General features: G+C 38.7%; 1 protein-coding gene across 1 annotated transcript; it reads left to right on the top strand.

Annotated features, from left to right (window-relative positions):
- Positions 1-904: 904 nt before the first annotated feature.
- On the top strand, positions 905-16,606 carry LOC114135123 (fidgetin-like). Its single transcript, XM_028002100.1, has 3 exons — positions 905-1,079; positions 3,305-3,514; positions 11,759-16,606. The coding sequence occupies exons 2-3, from the start codon at positions 3,490-3,492 to the stop codon at positions 12,916-12,918; spliced, it is 1,185 nt and encodes a 394-aa protein (XP_027857901.1). The 5' UTR covers positions 905-1,079; positions 3,305-3,489; the 3' UTR covers positions 12,919-16,606.
- The last annotated feature ends 333 nt before the right edge of the window (positions 16,607-16,939 follow it).

Raw genomic sequence — 16,939 nt, 5'->3', positions numbered from 1 at the left:
ATTAGTTTTGCTATTAGCAACTAATCTTTAAAACATGGCTCACATGTGTCCAACATGTTCATGTGTGTGTAATCCTATCTGAAGCTGAAGCGGAGCATCCTGCAGCGCCATGAGTGTTTCTGCATGGTAACATGAGCAGCCTATAACATAACTCCAAATGCAGAGTCACAGCTGTGCTTCTGTGTGCAAAACTACCTCAAAGAGTGTAATTAACATCTCAAAAAGAAAGAAAAAAATTTAACTGTGTGGAAATGTTTGGATTATTAAAATAAATTATAGGTGAAAAAGTGACTCCACTGAGTGAAATATCTGAGCTGATTTTATTGCATGTTTGCAGCCTGATGAGTGCTGCGTGTGTATGCGTGCGGTGCATTGAGGGGGATGGGTCACAACAGGAATTAGGTAATATTGACACGGTTGCTTCAAGCCCTCCCTCCCAACACCACTCAGATCAATGCACCGGATCAATAGAAGTCATTGGCAATAACTGAACTTCTCATGTGATCACTGAAGGAGAAAATTCAAAAAAATCTGCCCTCGCATGTGTCCCAGCACGCCCATTCATCAAACTGAGGGCTTCCAATCTCCCAAGTGGGATGACACTCCAATGCACCTCTGCACACGCTGATATATATATATTATATTTATGCATGTATACATGCACACACAGCAGGGATCTTTATGCTCTTCTCTGACACTGCATGATTGGTCACTTTTCCCTCTCTCTCTTTCCCTTCCTGCTAGAATAGTTTGAACAAAAGACAGAAGGGGGAGGAGGTGGGTGCATGGTTGGGGGAGGGGATGCGTGTGTGTGTGTGCGTGTGCGTGTGTGTGTGAGGCTCTGTTGTCACCAGGAGGGAGGGACGGAGGTGGGAGTCAGATGGGGGAGGGAGAGTGCGAGAGAAGAGGATAGGGTCCCACAAGTGAGGGAGCGAAAGAGAGAGAGAGAGAGAGTGTTCCCCCCTCCTGAACACTCAACTACAATCCCTTTTACATCGACTCCCCCCTGCTGTATTTTGAGGAATATTGGATTACTTTCCGCACCGGAGCACTAACCGAGCACATCCAGGGATGGTCAGGTCTGTAAGCATTTCCTCGCTTGTTGAGAAAGTTGTTTTTATTCCCCTAAAAGATGCAAATATTACCTCAGCTTCTTGCGCATTTCTGTCCATCCGCTGCCGTTCTCGTATTTTATTTTATTTTTGCACACTTTTTTTTAGTTTGTCTTTTTGCACCCATTGCCCATCATTTTCTTTCGAGTCGTCATTCTAACACGTCAGTTCAGTCAGTTTTCGCTCGGGCTTGACTTTCTTTACAGAAATGGAAAATCGGTGTCAGGCAGGAGAAAGTCCTCTTTAAAGGAAGAGTGCAAAGTTCTGCTTGCAGTGATATGGTTCCGAGTTTTTCGGTTTGAAAGAGCGATTTTTTTTTTCTTTGCACAGTGAAGCCTGTTTTCTGTCAGGTTGCTAAAGTGAAAATAAGGTTGAGAAGGAGAATATGCGCGCATGACAACTCCAGCAAATGGTAACTTGACGATTTATATATGGGGGTCTTTTTTCCCTCCACTTTCCAAAACTTGACCGCATTAAAAGTGCTTAATGTGTCATTAAAGGAATAAAATGACGCATTAGTATGTTTTTATCTCAAACGACGTAATATCTCCAAATGGTCTGGAATTTAAAGGTCGAAAAACATTCATATGTGGCTTCAGTGGCGCCACCAATGGGGGGCCAGAGGTGGGCAATAGTCACCCCTATAAATTTGCTGGACTCCAGCTAATGGCCAGACAGCTTTATGTGCAAATTATTTTTTACGTGTGAGTTTAAGACAGGAAAGAATAAATTTAGAAAAGTTTCATTTATTTATTTTTGATTTCTTCATATTGTCTGTTTGCATGTCTGTTTCTTAGTTCTGGCCAAACTGCTAAATGATTTTTGAATCGCATATTTAGGTGGAAAATCAGAAGCTGTTTTGTCTTTTAGTAATACAGACACTACATTTTGCTCAGGTTGAAAATAAAAATGACCTAATATATTAAATCAACTGATTATTGGTATGTAGGTACTTGAAAACAGGAAATTACAGATTATTAAACTTTTAAAAATCCTTATTAGGGCTAAGATTAGTTTTTGTTGACAATTTTTTTCAGTCCTAAGTTTGATATTATTTCCTTTTTTATTATAGGAGAAGTAGAAAATAATTACATAATCAGGTTCTAGCCTTTGGATAACATTCATCCTTTTATGTTTTTCACATAAACACACAAAAAAAGATGATAAAAAAACACACCGTTGTCATTGCATAGGTGCAGGATCCCATTATTGCACATTCAAAATCACACTACACTTGCCAGTATGGGCACAGAGAATAAAACTCATGTTTATTCAACTGTTTCATGGAAGCACAGCAGAATAAAATGGCCTGTATGATTTTGCTTTCTTGCAGGTTTGATTCAAAAAGTTTTCTTTTTGAATTTCTGAATTTTTTCTTTTTATTTTCTGATGCTTGACCAAGCATCAGTCAATTCGTACCCATTATGGGGATATTTCATGCCTGCTTTGGCTAAATCTAAACTAAATTAATTTATCCTAATCATAGTCTCCAGTAGTATTTTTTTACGCCAATAACATTACCAGAAAGAGGTTCCTTAAAATAGGGGTCTCAAACTAAAATCCTCAAGTGCCGGGTTCCTGCAACTTTTTGTGTCTCTGCTTCAACACACCTGACTCAAATAATGAGCTAATAATAAACCTCTGTTGAGCTTGACTGAATGCGTATAAGGAGATGTAACCTTTTGATTCAACTGAGTGGGACCAGGAATACTAGTAAAAGTTGCAGCAATCTTTCTTATAACAGCTGGCGTTCTGCTCCAGAGATATTTCAGTTTGTTAGGCTGAAGTATTTCAAGTTTAATCTGCATCTGAACCAAAATACATCAAAATTGGGTGAAAATCTTTCAGATAAAATAGAAAACACCACTGAAATGGTAGTTATTATTGAGGTTTCTACATTATGATTGACTATCTCCATAATATAAAGTGTATATTAAAGAAACACACAATTGTTTATGTACATGAATGGTTATTTTATGGCTATGTAACAGATGTAGGAAGGGGAAAAATGGGAACTTGAAACGATAAAAAGGTGTACAATTTGGCAAAGGGTGAATTGACCTGAAGCCAAATGAAACTCCTGAATATAGGTTATGTCTTTTAGTGTTGCTTTGCTTTCTGAACATTTCTGTGTCACTCTTTACACAAAAGTACTCCTGCATAAATAGCATTGTGGCCGTTTCCCTCTTCAGGTGGTACTTTGGTGTTGAAGTGTAAGGTGAACCATGAAGCTGTACTTGAGGCTGGCCACTTGCAGAGACAGCAGCCACACAGTGTACAGCAGGATCGACTTAGGCCCCATCAGCATGCAGCTGGGTCCTCAGTAAGGACAAGTGGACCTGGTCCTCTCCTCTTCACCTGGGGCCAGGGCTGCAGAATGCTCAGTCCTGCCACCCCATACAGTAAGTCCTGGCAGATTTTGGTGTGTGCAGATCCTCACCTTCAGTCTGTTTTTCTGTACTCATTCTTCTTCTGGCTCATCTTTTGTCCGTCTCCTGTGGTTTGGTTAGAGGGAAGCAGGGAGGGTGAGTGGAGGGAAATGAGAGGAGGGGGTGTCTTTGAGAAGTCATGTTGAGAAAGCAGAAATGCTAATGGTTTTAACAGCTGAGCCTCCAGGCTTCGTTTTGAGGAATTTCACAAAAAGTGTTCAGTTGCTGTTTTTCCAGCCTCTCCATGTGAATGGTGTACAGTTTAAACAGCTATTAGACTTCAAAACATGTTTTGCAGTAAAGCAACTTGTGCATCTGGTGCTTTTTTGTTCAAAGAAAGCGTCATTTATTTTGACTGTGCAGTTCTATGAATAAAAACAAGTATTTCCTGTTTAATCTGTAAACTCCAGGTTTTAAACTTGTTAAATTATTTTTCGGTGAAGAACCAACTCAGAATTAGGTAAGAATAAATGTCACAGTGTGTGAGCTAGTCAAACCTGGAATGGAAACAAAACAAAAAAACAAGGATCCAGTTTTCCCAGACATAAGGCCAAAATCTATTTTCTGCTATTCGTGTGAGACTGATGTATTGTTACATCCATAAAATAAAAGGAAATTATGTTGTTCAATATTATTAATGTCAATGTGTTGAGTTAATGACACCAAAAACCGAGTTTTACTTTTACGAAAGCCAATGTCAGAGTTCTACATTTGGCTGCACGACTTATCCCAGAAACACGTACCGGTAGCTCATTTGCGCATGCGTAAAAATACTTCTGAGACAGTATTTTTTATTTATTTTTTACTTTTTTGTACTTCATTATAATCATAAAAATAGTGTATAATTTAAAGAGAATGAAAAAAAAATACAGATAACAGTTAAATCACATTTCGCTAGACTGCTGTGACTGCTATTTTATGGGAAAAAATATATATTAAGTAATATATGTGCCTGTGTACAATAATCAAATGTGAGGAAAGATGGAGAAATAAATTTGTATTTGTGGGACATAGTCTTGCACAGTTGGATGACACCTTTAGTTAATCTCAGATCTGTGTATTCTGGTTCCACCAGAGGGCGCATTGACATCGTAAATACGTTACAGTCCAATGAGTCTAATACACAACTTTCACAATTATGATCATTATTATTTATTAAGGACATAATAGCTGTCTAGGAAAATAGTTTTTTTTGTAGTAAATAATATTTCAATTGATATCAAAAATAATTGTTAGTCTTTGTAGATCTACATTATAGCAATTATCCAGAAAAATTTTTTTTAGCGCATGTGCAAATGAGCTACTGGTACTGATTGCGCTTCCTGGTCAGATCGTGCAGCCACACTACCTATAGATAGCACAAGCTAATGCTAGCTAATTTTTCAATTGGTGTTTTGACCAAAGAAAATATTATAAAGTCGATACAAATAAGCAATGTTGTGTAACACGGATGCAAATATTTTAGACATTATGAGTATGTTGCCTTCATTTCTTCTTAAAACCCCTTGACTATCATGAGGACACCGGTGTCTTGCATGTAAGTGTGTTAAAGGGTTAAACTGATCATTTTTATGGCACAAATAAACTAAAAGTGAAAATATACATATTTTAAACTTGCTTATTAGTGACATTTGTCACTTGAAGCAAATTGTTGATTCTAAAACCCAACCCAGTTTGCTGGCTCAGAGTCATTACCCAACCCAAAACATAGGTCCAATATTTGGTTAGTAAAAAAAGGCATGTTTTTCACCCCTCTAGTTTTAAGAGTCCAGGCTTTTTTCATATCCTTATATTGACTGACTGGGTTATTGATCAGGTCAGGCTTTAACAGGATTACAACACTAACCTGATTAGAATAAAGCAGAGGGAATTGCTTTCCATGTCTATACATTGCGAATCAGTCAGAAAAATGTCCTGTAGCTTCAACAGAGAATGAGGGAGTTGTCTGAGTAGATAGGAGTTTTTGGTAACATGCATTTGTCACATTCCTTCCTCAAAGTGACTCACAGCGTTGTGTTAGTTCTCCTCCATCTTGACTAAATGCATTCCTAAGATAGTGTTCATTCGCTTTTCCCCCCCCCAATAAAATCTGCCACACTGACCCATCATGGATCAGTCTGCAAAAACAAACAAGTAAACATGTAATCACCATCGTCCCACACCTCATTAAGGGGGCTCTGTACATAATGATGATAGTGTGATGGGAAGAGAGAATGATGAGACATTTTAGCGCTTTTTAAGTCGGCAGTTACCGGGGTGAAGCAGTCCTGTGAATGAAAGCCACATCGTTAGTAACCCGGTGTCAACAGCCTCTCATTAGCTTTGAATGGTGGGCCACATAAATGTCGGCCTCTACAAACGCATTACCCCTCTAACAGTAATCGTGACAGCTTGTTAAGAAAGCCGCAGCCCACCGTAGATTCCTCATTAGGAGTTTAGGTAAAGATGGGAGCTGCGGCGACTGAGGAACAAGCAAAGGGAAGGACAGATGGGGAAGACGTGAGGAGGGACTGGTCAGCTGCAGGGTTGATATATGAGTGGACACAATGAGCAGAGCGGAGGTGTGGGGGGGGCACAGTCCAGCCTCTGCCACATGTGTGGAGCTAAAGGAGTGGGGGAGGGTAAAAAAGTGACCACACAGATTGGGACAGAGTCACATCTTTACTATACTGCACAAGAGATAAATATAAATTAAGCAAACATATTTTAAGCAGATTCTTATTTGTCTTTGGATCAGCAAACTGGATAAAACTGAACCTGGTGTGGTGCAGAGTTTGCACTGTAGCCTGGTTACACTTTGCACACCAGAAAAAAGGAGTAAAGGGGAGTTAGGAGAGCGAGAGGGTCCATTCTCCTTCACTTTGACATTGTGCTTTAGCCACTGGTCACTGCATACATAACAAGGTAGCCCTCATTTACCGTGTAAGCAAGGACACAGACAAGCTTGACGGTGAGTCCACTGGCGTTATCCTCAGTAATTATTACATATTTTTAATGTAGACTTGAGCCGATTTCTTGTTTAAAGTTCTACCAAAGTTTTACAAAGTTCATGTTTCAAACTGAGATTTGAATTCCAGCTTTTCCTTTTGATATGCCAGAGAAAGTTCCTCAATTACCGGTGTTTTCCAGTTTCATACAGTAGTGATCCCCCTCCCCTGGCCATGGCTGTACACTGACAGTCAGCTGGCTGAAAGAAGACTATATTTTTCACTGGCTGGTTCTGGGAATGAAAGCACAGCCAGTCATGTGTGTCCTGTAAAACTATTGGCAGAGTGTGAATCAGCTATAATCACAAAACCCCAACAGCTGATATGTCGCCAGAATTGTTAGCATTTCCACTGTCCTTTTCCCAGATTGTGGAAATTTGACAAGTTTGCTGAGTGTATGGAAAAGATATCTGCGTCTCAGGTTAGATTCCTGGCATGCCTGCAACCTAAATCATCCAATGGTTGATCAGGAGTCCCCCTGCTTGCTGGCCATCCGAAGCCCAACGCTGCAGGACGAACCGCAGTGTGGGAGTTCACTTTGCTGTTGGGGCTTTTCTGTGTGCTCGTGTGTGTGTGTGGGTGTGTGGGGGTGTGTGTGTGTGCATATGTGGGTCAGTGTGTGTGTATTTTCAAGTGTCTGTCCATCTTCAGGGGATCTCTTTGTTTATTGTGAGTGGAGAAAAAGCGCTAACAGAGACCCTTCAGCTACAGAGGGGTGACTTCTTTTTTTTTACTCATCCAGTCCAGGAGCCATTTCTGATGTTCCACAACCCCCAAATCCCATCACAGCAAAGCCCTTCCCCCACACGTACTTCCATCTTATTAACCACTAATTACTCATACTGACCATGCAGTGGATTGCCGTTCAAACTGGAGTCCACTCAGACCCAGAGATCAAGAATAACTTGTATATGCTTGTGTCCTTGAAAGATAAAATCAGGTAGTTAGAGAATAAAACATCCACAAATGTAAGTAACAATGGTGACAATGTTTGGACTGAATGTTTGGAAATGCATTTCCTCATAATGCAGTTCTGTGGAAAAATATTTGCCCGAGATTTCCACTCTTTCTGCTTTTTTGTCACACTCTGATGATTCAGTTGATCAACAAATTTTAATATCGGACAGAGATAACCTGAGTAAATACAAAAGTCAGATTTCAAGTTATGATTTTATTTATTATGCCAGGCTTAACCTGGGTTCAATTACACGTTCCACCCCTGATTACTGCCAAAGCTTTAGAAACAACAAATATCTTAAATATATCTGTCTGCTAACATGTGACAGGACGGAAGATCTTAAAACAGACAACACCAGGCTCTGATTGAAGTAATTTGAAGAACAGATGGATGCAAAATCACTGACATCTATAAGACTGAAAAGGTTTACGAAGCAATTTCTAAGGATTTGGGACATCAGTGAACCACAGTGAGAGTCATTATCTGCAAATGAAGAAAACATGGAACAGTAATGAACCTTAGAGGAATTTGGCATACTAGAATAACTTCATGAGTGCAGCAAAGACTCCTCCTGAACAACATCCGAAGCACTGCAGGCCCCATTAGGCCTACCGATAAAATAGGCCTATCTCACATCTTCCAAAACATCTTGATTATCTGCAGGACCTTTGGAGAAATATTCTGTAGACATTTCTCTCTCTCTTCCTACCAAAAGCTGGATGCCAAAAGTCTTAAGTCTAGTGCACTATTCTCAAGCAGTCTGGTCTCTGCCTTACCTTCACAAATTATTATGAGCAGAAAAAATTTGAAATCTAAAAATCCTCCATATATTAAATGAAACGCTGTTGTTAGTCCATGTTTTGGGTATTCAAACACAACTGAAGTAGACTAAGCTAAGTTAAAGGTTGAAAGAATCACATAAAGGTTTTTAGCTAAGAATGATTTATCTGATTTGAGATCTGAGATTTGTGAACAATTTCTGATCTATGGTTTTTGTAGAGGTTTGTCAATTCTGATTTCCTTTTAACACGTATAATAAAATATTGGAAGAGCCTTCAAAATAAGCTGTCCTGTGTTGAGAGGTGGATAATTATTTATATTAGTATCAGAGGCAATGGGATACCTGGAGTGAGAAAGCAGTCACTGTAAAACATGGTTGTATTGATACTAATTCAAACTAAGACAATATCGTGATGGAGGTGACATTTAAACTGTCACCAGCACCTTATATTAGCAATGAGTACTAAAACAGCAGACTCCATGTGTGTTTTTTTCAGAGAATGTCCTTTAATTAACAGTGAGATTTTCAAAATTTCACATTTCCTTGACAGACAAAAGTATTAAATCTTCACCTTCCTAAAACAATGGAAAAAGCCATTTTTTACCAAAAGTGATTTTGGCCAAAAGAAAAAAAATCTACCTCTATTTCTATATTTCCAAAAGACATTTAGGCAAAAAATAAAAATAAAAAAATTACTTTTGGCATAAAATGACATAGACCGGGTGACGAAATACTGGTTATCCTCCCTGTTATCTGTTAAAGGTCAAGCTTGTGCTCTTCTGCAAGCTGAATGGGATTGGTCCAAGCTTTTCAAACTGATTTATTAATCTGCATTAAACCACTCTCTGTCCAGTACTGCAGATTCAATCCGCAGAAGCTGACTTCAGATCAGTCAAACTAATGGGTCCAAAGATATAGGCTTCTGGTTTATTTCAACAATATCAATATCCTACGTCATTTAGCTCTTCTTTGAAATACATTAAGCTTTAAGAGTAAGCAGTAAAAATTTGAGTTGCACATGTACACTGTAAGAAAAAAAACCTCTTAATTTAAAATTCTGGTAACCACAGCTGCTGGTATTTAACCGCAAATTAGAGACGTTTTTGGGTTTTTTTAAAGTGTAGATATAAACTTGTCATAATTGTAACCAACTCACATCATAGATTAAAATAACTTTAAAAACTCATAAATCTGCAGTGATTTATCATTTTTCAGAGCATTTAAGCAGAATTTAGTTTAGTTTAATGAACAACTTCTTGTAAGCACTTGGAGCAAACTTGCCTCACTGTTCTTATTATTCTTAGTGCGCTATATTATACTGTGGTGATTAGATATTTACACTCTTACATCAACATAGATAACATATTAATTTGGGAGATATGGAGTATTTAGCCTTTTTTTTTTTCCAACAAAAAGTTTTTAAAACAAGTTTTAAAAACAAGAACTGCATCCATTACTTTAATTTTGATGCAAATTTATAACTCCTGCATGTTATTTGTCAAATTTTTTCCACATTAGATATTTTTAAAGTTTATTTTGTTATTTTTCTCCATTTGCCTTACTCATTATAACATGTACTTCTGCCTTTCTTGGCCCGGTTACCCTTCTGAAAGAGATATTGATGTCAACAGATCTTTCTTCTGGTTGAATGAAGGTTTAATTAAAAATATGACAACACAGGCATATAATTTTAAATAAAAACTCAAATATAGACATAAACCCACATTAATATTTGCTCAGTGTTAGTTGGCATTCAGCAAGTTCTTGTCTATAAAATCAATTAAGAACTTTCATCACTTTTGCTCTATTGATATATCTAAAAACTCGTGTTTTTGATACCTTTTTGGTGTAAAAATCATGAATCTCTTGGACGCGCTTCAATCTGCAAACGATTATAGTATTGAAATGTGATTGATATTGCTATTTAGGTCATTAATGTTAAAAGTCATGCATCCAGTCATTATCCAACACGCTTTGTGGGATCACAAGGCTTGCTGGTGCTTATCTCCAGAGGTCAATGGTGAGAGGCGGGGTACACCCTGGACACGTTGTATCTGCAGTGGACCCTGCCAGTCCACTGCAGAGCAGCACCCTGCAACACTTTCATTATTCACTGTAAAAAGTTGCATCTTTAAGGAAGCAGAAGGCTCAGAAAAGGAAAGTAACTCAAAACTCATGTTTGGTTATAAAATCCTATCATAAAAAGGAAATGTTCTCCAAATCAGACCAAAATCTTCTGGTAACTTCCTCCTCTGTCCAGTGCTGTTGCAGGAAAACCCCTCTGGACTAGGCCTGAGATTGGGGTAGTTTAATAATGCTCTGCAATGCCTGGAATGTCAGCCTAACTCCAGTTCAAAAAGACCAGCCCTCAGCCTCTAAACCAGTGGATTACCCAGTCTACATGTGGATGTTTAACTGCTCATGTCACATGAGATTTAGATTTTTTTATTCTCTTGCCTAATCAATCATAACTAAAGCAATCATCTATATATAAGTTCTAGTTTAGCCTCCATGTAAAAGGAAGGAACGAAATACTTAGATTTTTCTCCTCACGGACCCCACCCACTTGTCCAGCAGACCCCTGAGGTTTGGGCCGAATTAGATCACACGCTTGGTGGGGGTGGCTTTGTGGACTATGAGACTCACAGAGAGACAACAATGGCTCCAATGTGAGCGGAGCAGATTCAGAGGGTAGCATGCAGGCTAATCAAGGCTTATCGCTGTGGAGACCAGGCTGGGGGCTATGTTGGCACTTTCTCATAAGGGTTAGGGTTGTTGTCCCCTGCCTGGTTGAATCTGAGCATGGGAACAAAATTGTGTAAAATGCTTTGTTTTTATGGTGATTATGAAGACGGTGTGAAATGACCACTGAAAGGTTGGATGGTCAGTACTGTCATCTTGTGATCAATTTATCCTTTTCTGCAGTTTTACAGATGCAACAAACAGAGCTCTGCCTCTGATACTCAGGTCTTCTGTATTTGTAAAGCTTTAAGATGTTGATACAAACATTAGCTGATTGCTCATATTAAATAATAGTGTTTATTTAATGTCCTAGAGAATGTAGATGAGGACTTTAAAAAATGATGTAGCTTTATGTTATTAAAGCTAAAGTTTAATCAGTAATACTTTTATAACAAATTTATGTCAGATCATGATTTCTTGATTAATGTCAAGTTGTCATAACAAAAACATTTAGAATAATGTCAACTTTGTATTAAAAGTGTCACGATTTACCAAATGACACTTTATGACAACAGTCATAAATATTCATGAAGACTTACTCATGTTCATGCAGATGTTATGTCATGTTTATGACAGTTTCATGACAGTCTTATTCACAACCCGTCAAATAAAGTGTTACCGAGTGTTTTTGCTACTGTAGTCTGCTATTGCTAAAGTATTAATCACAACTAATCAAGCAAAGAATCATTTGATTCTCGTATTCTCGCTGCATTTTTGTGAGTTGACGCATTCTTTCTTGTTTCTTTCAGGTCTATTGAAGATGCACTGGTCTCCGGAGCACGGCGCCCCTTTATCTCAGTGGCCTGAGCAGCACCTAGATGTGACATCCACCACCTCTCCACAGTCTGCCCACAAACAAGACCCCTACAGTACTGCTGCCCGGCGCACCTATGCCCCTGCTGGGTATCCTTGGGCCAGTGACGACATATCTGCTCTTACGGCTTCTTCGCTGCTCAAGCGATATGCGGAGAAGTACTCAGGTCTGGAGTTGTCATATGAACGCCCTGCTACAGGCGCCTACTCTGAATCTGGAAGTTTCCTAAAAACTGAAACCGAGCCCTGGGCTCTGAGCCAAGGCATGGATTGCTACCCCGGACTTGAAGCACTAACTGGCTCCAAGGTGGGGTCTGCCTCTGTAGGAATCCCGGCCACAGGAAGTGTAACATTAGTGAGTAGTAACTTGGTCACGGAACCAGGCTATGGAGGCACTACGTCCTGCAATGCCCCATCATCTCAGGAATATCCTCCTGCCTACAACAGCACCTATCTGTCGCCCGGATACTGCCCTCAGCCCAGTGCAGCACTTCCACCTGCCCCTCTGCACACCTTGCAGCCAGCCCCTACTCTAGTGCCAAGCTACAGCACCAGCACTCCGGTCTACAACTACCCACCGGGTTGCTACCCCCAAACCAGCCTTTCTTCTGGATACAGCCACCCCAGTGCCTCCTATCTTCCCTCAGGAATTAGTGCCCCCACACCTCTAGCCCCTCGGCCTACCGTGGTCGGAGGTAGTTATAGTTACCCATGCCACAACCTTGGAGGGAGCACTGATGGAGGTCTTAAACGCAAGGCCTTTGAGATGACAGATGAAGTACAGGAGGAGGTAGAAGCAGAGGGATCACGCTACAAAAAGTATGGCAACGGTCCAGGAAACAGTCACAGCAAAGGTAACGGTAATAGCCAGGCCAATGGCTATGACGTTAGCCGTCATGCCAACGACCAGCAGGCCTACAAACCTGGAAAGCCCCTGATTTCACCTCCATACAACAGAGCAGGGAACTATAGCCCACCGTCAGGCCTTGCAAGGGAAAGCGTAAGAGGGGAGCACAGCTTTTCTCAGCAGCAAAGAATGTCTGTGAAGATACCTGCATCTCACACACGAGCTGAGGACACCACTGGTGGCCACTGATGATGCCAATCAACATCAGGGAGGAGTACCTAAAGACTGAAGGGTACTGGAACAACACTGACTTGTTCTGCAAAAGGTGTAATCTCTCTGGCAAACACAAGAGGGCACAAGACTTCTATTTCTTGTGGATGTCCATCATTTGTCTTTCTTCATATTTTTCCAAAGATTCACAAGTGTTAGGTTGAGCTATTCTCTACATAGACAGTCTAAATATCAGAGTGTCTCTTTCTCTCAGGATCTTATCTATTTCCTTTTGGCTACTTAGCGTTGTTTAAGAAGTTGGTGTACTAATTTGTAGCCATTATTTATGTAAAAAGGCCTTTGACTGCAAAAATGCTCTTTGGCACCACAAAATGACCAAAAAGGAAAGCAAGCAATAACTAAAATGTTGAGATTGCCGTTCTACTTTAGCATAATCACTGGTAAATCTGACTGCAGGCCTTGGTGTGTCATTGGGCCTTGGGAGATTAATATCATAGTTCTCTCTCCACCTCCTTTTGCATTTATTTCCTATCGTGGAGACGTATCTTTTCTGCTCAACAACAGTCGATGCTTAAATAAACATACAGTGCTGTGATAAAATATTTGTTACAGATTTCTTTAAGTTTTACATTTAGCAATAGTGTTTCAGGTCAATTAAACTCTAAATAGCACAATAACAATTTCAAAATGTTGATTTCATTCATTAGAGGAAAAAAACTAACCAACCTGATCCTTTCTGAAAAACTAATTTCCCGTCACCTTTTTGTACAATCAACAAAAATAACAAGAATATTAAGAATTTGCTTTGAGGTTATATATATATAGATATATATGTGTATATATATCGCTGTATGTGTATAATCTTGCCCCACTCTTCTTAGATTGTGTTTAATTCAGTCACATTGTAGTGCTTTAGAGCTTGTAGACTTTGTTTAAGGTAGTGCCACAGCATTTCAATAAGATTCAAGTCTGGACCCCAATTAAGTCACTCTGTTGTCTCTTTTTGTTAGCCTTTTGGACAGTGTGCTTTGGATCACTGTCCTGCTGGAAAACCAAAATGCACATGATCTTAAGGTTCCAACCTGATAGCTGGACTTTCTCCTTCAGGATGTACTGCTGAATAGCAGAGTTCATGGTTCCATCAGTTATAGCATGGTTGGTCATGCTATAATGACCAGCAGTCAGTATGCTTGACTGCTGGTCATTATAATGTTCTTTGTAAGAACACCTTACAAAGGTTCCGGTTTTGTCTCCTCGGGGAGCAGAATACTCCCCAGTTTTGTGGATCAGCAATCTGATATCTTTGGACTGCAGTGGTTTTGACTTTTTTTTATCCAGTCCTTTTCTTAACTTAACTTATGAACACTGATCTTCACTGAAGCAAGTGAATCCTTTAGATGCTGTTTTGGGTTCTTATGTGACCATTGTTGATGCACTTTGGAGTAGTTTTGGTAGGTTAGCAAATCCCTGGAAGGCTGGGCTACTTTTCTATGTTTTCTCTATTGTTGATGATGACACACTGTGTGTCCCTGGAGTCGTAAGGCGTTTTGTTTCCCATCTGTTCCTGAATTTCTTTAGATCGCGGGGAATGGTGTGTAGCTTTTTAATAGAGTAATCATGTCCTCAGACAGATTCTTTTTAACTGATTTCTTGATTGTACAGGTCTGGTTGTGACTGGAGAAATTGAACCAGTAAGAGTGGATAATCACACTTAATTAATAGGCTAGCAGAAAGGGATAAATTGATTTTTACATAGGCCCAGGTTGATTTGTACAACTTGCTATAATAAATGAAATCTTCATAAAATCATTATTCTGAATTTACTCTGGTTGTGTTTGACTAATATTTGAACTATTCAAGGGAGAATACTTTGTCATAGCACTGTATAAAAAACCTTCAGCAACATACACGAAGTCACTGTTTAAGCTTAAATCTATTACCAATGATTTAAGATTTTATTTTCATTCGAATGTATTTAGCATTCAAAAAATTGCTAGACACAAATATCTGCGGGTTGTGTTCTAATGGTGTAGTTACCAGGCACATTTGTGGTAAGCTTAAGAAAACATTAATAGCATCCAGTTTACCATCCAATAAAGGTTGTTTATTGTATGGATGCTCTTCGTGCAGGTTCCAGTGCCTCAAACACTTTCTGCTCAACATTATAGTCTTTATGTACAATTGCCTGCTTATCTGCTTTGATTTACTCTTTTTAATATGCAATCTCTTTACTTAACCCTATTAGAAGGATGATTTATAGACATGTTATTGAAAAACTCAGGAAGAATATTGTTACCTCAGAATGATAAAAGTAAGAATGTATGTTATAACCTTAGGGTGTTGGTAGCGAGCTTTACGGAGCAAGATGGTGAAAGAAAACAGAGCCATGGCTAAAAACTTCAGGGAAACCACAAACGTTCATGCCTTCAGTAATATAAAATGTCAGCATGCTCACACAATTGCACACATAGGAAAACACAATCCCATCCATTTTATTGCTCTGGAAAACTTGAAGTTTTCTTACCAAGGCCCGAAATGTTGAATGTAATTCAGATATTTTTTTTAAGGACAATACATGCCATAATGTACATCAGTGATGTTTTTTAGATATATAAAACATATTTTCTTTGTGTATAGCTGTAATTCTCCTATAGGTTTTGGTGGAAAAATTTATGCTATGTTAAGTGTTAGTGTAGTTAGTGTTAGGGAAAAGGTTTTGCAGACCAACTTTGTCAAAACAAAGCACTCCTGGTAAAAAAAACAAAAACATTTCCATATATCAACATCTACATCATGTTGGAATGCTTGCTAAATGTCTTAATTAAAAGTTAGCAGTTCACTGTAACTTTTTTCAAATTTGAATCAAAATCCATAAAAAAATGTTTGAAAAGATGTCGATCTAGAAGTTTTTTGGTGATAATATCTTGCGAGAGTGGGATGAGACTTTGCTGTCTCCTTAAACACTCAGACATCAGAATAAATGCAAGTGTAGAAACTCGACCGTCTTTTAAAAATCAAACTTGTGTTAAAATGTCGCAAACAAATCCTCTTTAAACAGAGCTCTGTACTATTTTTAAGAAAAAAATACAGATGTTAAGAAAGGATGAAAGCAACTTGACTAGACTTTTATAAATTTCAAGCGCTTAGCAGAAAGGACTATACGCTCTTCAGTGCCACACAAACTGCATGTTTTATAGTAGAATACGCACAGCAGCAATTATTTCAATTTTTTTGTTTCTCTGGTGCAGAGAAGGATGTGGAGTCATATCTGAACTTCTGTTATCTTTTTAATTCACTCATCATTTCTTCTACATTCTCCTAAACTGTTTCTACCTCATTTGTAAGACATTGTACGTGGCAGTATTTATTTCATGTCATTTTTAGATGCCTGCATAAAGAGCAATGTTTTTTGCTGTTGACCTGTTTAAGTCTACCTCACTACCGACTGTTCTGTCATGTTCTATCAGATGAAAATACACAAAATCAAATCATGCTTGACTCTCTTTGTTTTTCTTTCTTTGAAAACAAGAAGGGGTTTGGTTCATTCATACAACTTTTTTGTGATATAAAAGGACTTTTCAGTGTTTCTCTTTCTTGATTTTTATTTAACTAATCACCGAGCTAGCTAACACAACTTGATAGCTAACAATTTCAATAGCTACTGTAACTGTCAGTTTAAATAATACCAATACTTCTGAAAAACTTACTAATTCATCTGTTATTTTCTTCTACAACTCACACGATGGAACTATAATACTGACATGCACAGTGTAAAAATATTCAAAACCCTTTCTCCCATCTGTCTGTCAGTTAGGACTACTAAAATAATGTATATTTTCCATAGTCACGAGAGACAGATTTTCTTAATATAACTGTACAGTCAGAGCTATGCACATAGGAATGGTTTAGATCCAAGCAGAGGCTGGTACAACATTAACAAGAAAGCATACTGATCCCATGATTCAAAATAAATGTTGAATTTTCCTAGGTGTCCTGTTTCTTCTTGCATAGAATAAACAAACCTTTTCAGAAGAGAACG

The sequence above is a fragment of the Xiphophorus couchianus genome, chromosome 20 (genome assembly GCF_001444195.1).
Source record: "Xiphophorus couchianus chromosome 20, X_couchianus-1.0, whole genome shotgun sequence".
Lineage (NCBI taxonomy): Eukaryota > Metazoa > Chordata > Actinopteri > Cyprinodontiformes > Poeciliidae > Xiphophorus > Xiphophorus couchianus.
This window is presented reverse-complemented; position numbering and strand designations above follow the sequence as displayed.

Excerpts from the sequence above, each read along its gene's own strand:
- LOC114135123 (XM_028002100.1), top strand. The coding sequence starts at position 3,490 with ATGCTCAGTCCTGCCACCCCATACA. Across the intron at positions 3,515-11,758 it reads CAGTCCTGCCACCCCATACA|GTCTATTGAAGATGCACTGG; the intron begins GTAAGTCCTGGC and ends TGTTTCTTTCAG.